Source organism: Panicum virgatum, chromosome 5N (genome assembly GCF_016808335.1).
Source record: "Panicum virgatum strain AP13 chromosome 5N, P.virgatum_v5, whole genome shotgun sequence".
Taxonomy (NCBI): Eukaryota; Viridiplantae; Streptophyta; class Magnoliopsida; order Poales; family Poaceae; genus Panicum; species Panicum virgatum.
The window spans coordinates 9,454,914-9,458,361 of record NC_053149.1 but is presented as its reverse complement, the minus strand read 5'-3'; the positions used below and the strand labels follow the sequence as shown (position 1 = coordinate 9,458,361).

At 58.6% G+C, this 3,448-nt stretch overlaps 1 protein-coding gene across 1 annotated transcript; it reads right to left on the bottom strand.

The window, feature by feature from the left end:
• Window positions 1-2,054: 2,054 nt before the first annotated feature.
• Window positions 2,055-3,145, bottom strand: LOC120671808 (homeobox protein Hox-A13-like). The gene has a single exon (XM_039952046.1). It carries the CDS (start codon window positions 3,040-3,042, stop codon window positions 2,587-2,589), a length of 456 nt encoding a protein of 151 aa, XP_039807980.1. The 5' UTR covers window positions 3,043-3,145; the 3' UTR covers window positions 2,055-2,586.
• Window positions 3,146-3,448: the final 303 nt, after the last annotated feature.

Below are 3,448 nucleotides of genomic sequence, written 5' to 3'. Positions count from 1 at the left end.
GCCATTGCTTGGGCCCATTGTTAAGGGACAACTAGTTGCCAGCACTTCGAGTTGCAACCAAAGAACAAACTGAATTGGTACTTTTTCCAAATAATTAAGAAGAATTTGGTGATCAGCAGTTGTAAATATTGCTTGAAGGTTTCGTCTTCAAATTTGTATCCATCTCAGTATTGGCTTAAGCATTTAAGGTGGGGAACATATTTAGTGCAAACCACAGCCTTCGTGAAAACCCATGCAAACTACAGCAAAAAGTTGTCTAAATTCACCAAAAAATCACACATGTAGATGATATGATGATACATAATCTTGTAAAATATCTTGTCCAAAATCTACTTCATTTTTGAGATATAAAAATAACAAATTTCTAACAAATCATATGGACAGCTTTTTCTGGCTTGAAATTTGTTATTTTTATATCCCACAAACGAAGTCGAGTTTGGACAAGATATTTTACAACATTGTATATCATCATATCATCTATATGTGTGATTTTTTGGGTGAATTTAGATGACTTTTTTACCGCGGTTTGCACGGGTTTTCACGAAGTCGTGGTTTGCACCAGATATGTTCCCTTTAAGGTCATCATGTTCATAGAAAAGTCCCTCGCTTCACCATATTTATAGCTTGTACTATATGGGGATCATCCGTAATAAATTATGCCTGAAGGTTTCGTAATCAAAACATGTCTGTCTTGGAATCACATTAAGCTTTGAGGGTACATCAAGGAAATCGAAGTGAGCGGATGGGCCAGTGGCCCAGCGGTAACTCCCCGTGGCTGGGAGCTCGCCGGCGGGGTTCGAACCCCCGTCCGCACCTGGGTATCGAGCTGTGTGTGGTGGTGTGTGTCTCGGTATAACATGTTCTAACACTCCTCAGGCAATTTCGTTTACGCTGAGTCCGATCAGCGTGGGCCTCCCCAGTGCTCCTGGTACTTTAAAAAAAAATCGAAGTGATCAAAGACCATCAAAGAATTGATGGGACATTTTATAGGGAAATTTGTCTGTGGCACACTCTCAAAACATGATTTTGTGGGCTGTACACTCTACTCCTTGAATTAGTTTGCAGCACACTCTGAATGTCTCATTTTGTGTGTGGCACACCACCCCCATTAAAAAACTCTTTTGCATCCTGAGAGGTGAGAGAACATCATGTGGAAAGACCAAAATACCCTTAGCTGCTTAAGGGAGCCTTCCAAAGCCACGACCGCGCCGCCCCTGGAGGAGACCACGACCGCGCCAGCCATCGCATCCACAGGAAGTCCGGCATGACGGCGGCCTCCATGTGCGCAGCGGCGTTCATGGTGGCGAGCATGAGCCAGACGGCGCTAGCGAGCAGCGCGGCCATGGCACAGAGCGGTGGGTCGGCGGCGGTGCGGGGCCTCGGCGAAGGCGGCACGGACCGGCGAGGCGCAGACTAGCGGCGCAGCCATAGCTTGCGGTCGAAAAGCCTCGCTCGGGCGTGGGTCGGCGGAGGTGCTGGGCCTCGGCGGAGGCGGCCCGGACCGGCAGCGGGCCGAACCGGCGGCAGGCTGCCATAGAAGGGTGCGGGGCAGGGGAGGGAGGGAGGATGGAGAGGGAGATCCGTCGAGGGGCCATGGCGGGGCACGGCCGGTGGCGGGAGGCCGCGGGGCGGGGCGGCCGCGGGAGACCGCCATGGCGCGGCGGAAGGGGAGGGAGGGGCGTCGCCGTCGCGAGTGTGGACGGAGGGGCGGCGGCCGCGCGCGCCGAGGGGCGGCGGATGCGCTCGCGGCGGGCCGCCGCCGTCACGTGGGCAGACGGAGGGGCAGCGGACGCGCGCGGGGGGCGCCGCCGTCGCGGGTCCAAGGGGCGGGGGGGCGCGGGGGGAGGGCACAGCGAATGGATAGGGTGAGGAGATAAGGCTCATGTAGGGTATTTTGGTCTTTTTACCCTGCCTTCTCTCATCTCTCAAGCTATAAAAAATTTGTTTAAGGAGGCAAATGTGCAGTGCACAAAAACACAAATTCAGGATGTGCTGCAGACTAAATCAAGAAGTTCGGTGTGCAGCGCACAAATCATCATTTTGAGAGTGTGCCACAGACAAATTTCCCCATTTTATAATGGGCGCGAAAGCAACTCGCTGATGGGAACTCGAGTACTGTAGTGAGCAAATGGGCAAGCTCCCAGTATCTGGGCAGTTGCAAATTCCACCGATAAAGAAACCTATCATGACCTGCAAGAACATGGGCATTTCGGTCTCCAAGAGTTTGGTCGCAAGCAAAAACTTCAGTTCACCGTGAAATGCCACCCCTAACCACGAGCTGCGAATTTTCGATCCGGTTCGTGCTCAACGCACCGCGGCACAACCAAATGGGGCCGTACCAAGCAGGGCGGAGAGAGGCACGGAGCTCTATCAATGGAGCAACGAAGAGCACTTGGGATTCCATCCCTGAACGTCTGAACCTTGCCTAGCTTACACTACGAGTCTCCTAGCTACCTCGCCTACAAATTTCTCCACCGCCGCCATTCCCGCGTTCCAGTACCGGAACACCACCCCGGCCGGAGCAAGACGAGCAGAAGCAGCGGCGCTAGCTCCGGCGGCGTCCGGCCCTATCCTTGCGCCCAGGTTTCACCAAATGCTCCAGATGTCGTGGTCGAACGCGGCCACCTCGGCGTCGCCGGCGCGGCCGCCGGCGCACCGGAAGTCCTCCTCGACGAACGGGAACCACCCGAGCAGCTTCTCCTCGTCGACGCCCCACGACGACCACGCCGCCGCGTCGAGCCCGGCGTCGAGGTCCCAGTCCACGGGGCGCGCGCCCTCCCCGGCGGCGGCGCACGCGTCCGGCACGGTCTGCGCCGACTCCGGCCCGGGCGAGGGCGCGGCCGAAGCTGCATTAGCCGCGGCGGCGGCGGCGACCGCCGCGGCGCGCGCCGTCGCCGCGGAGGGTTTCTTGGCGGCGCCCGCCTTGGGCTGCCGCGGCTGCTTGGCCCGGCGCAGTGGCTTGGCCGGGTTGCCGGCGCTCGCGGCGGTGCCGGCGTCCTGCGTGTCCTCGACCTTGGGCTGCTGCGCTCTGGTCCGCTTCATGGCTGCCGGAGCACTTGCTCTGCTTCGCCGAGGCTGGGAATGCCCCGAGTGAAGGGAGTGTGTGGGAGTGGTGGAGGTTCGAGCCGATTCGGCGCGCGCGCCCCTTTTGTAGGAGGCGGCGGCCGGGTGGGGGCTCCTGGCTCCCGCCTTGGACAGTTGGACCCGGGAGGCCGGGACGGGGCGCGGCGCGGCGCAAGGCAAGTGGGATGGGTGGCCCGTGACAGCCCCGCCCCAGTGGGTCGAGCGAGGCCGCCGCCGCGCCGCCAGCCGGTTTGCGCGACCAGTTCGCGTTCACCTCGTCCCGGCGGCGGGTTCTCTTCATGTGCAGCTCACCTCGGGTGGCCGACTGGCCGAGCCCCCGGATCATGACGGGAATTGGTGTGGACGGACGCGACAGGGCACCCCA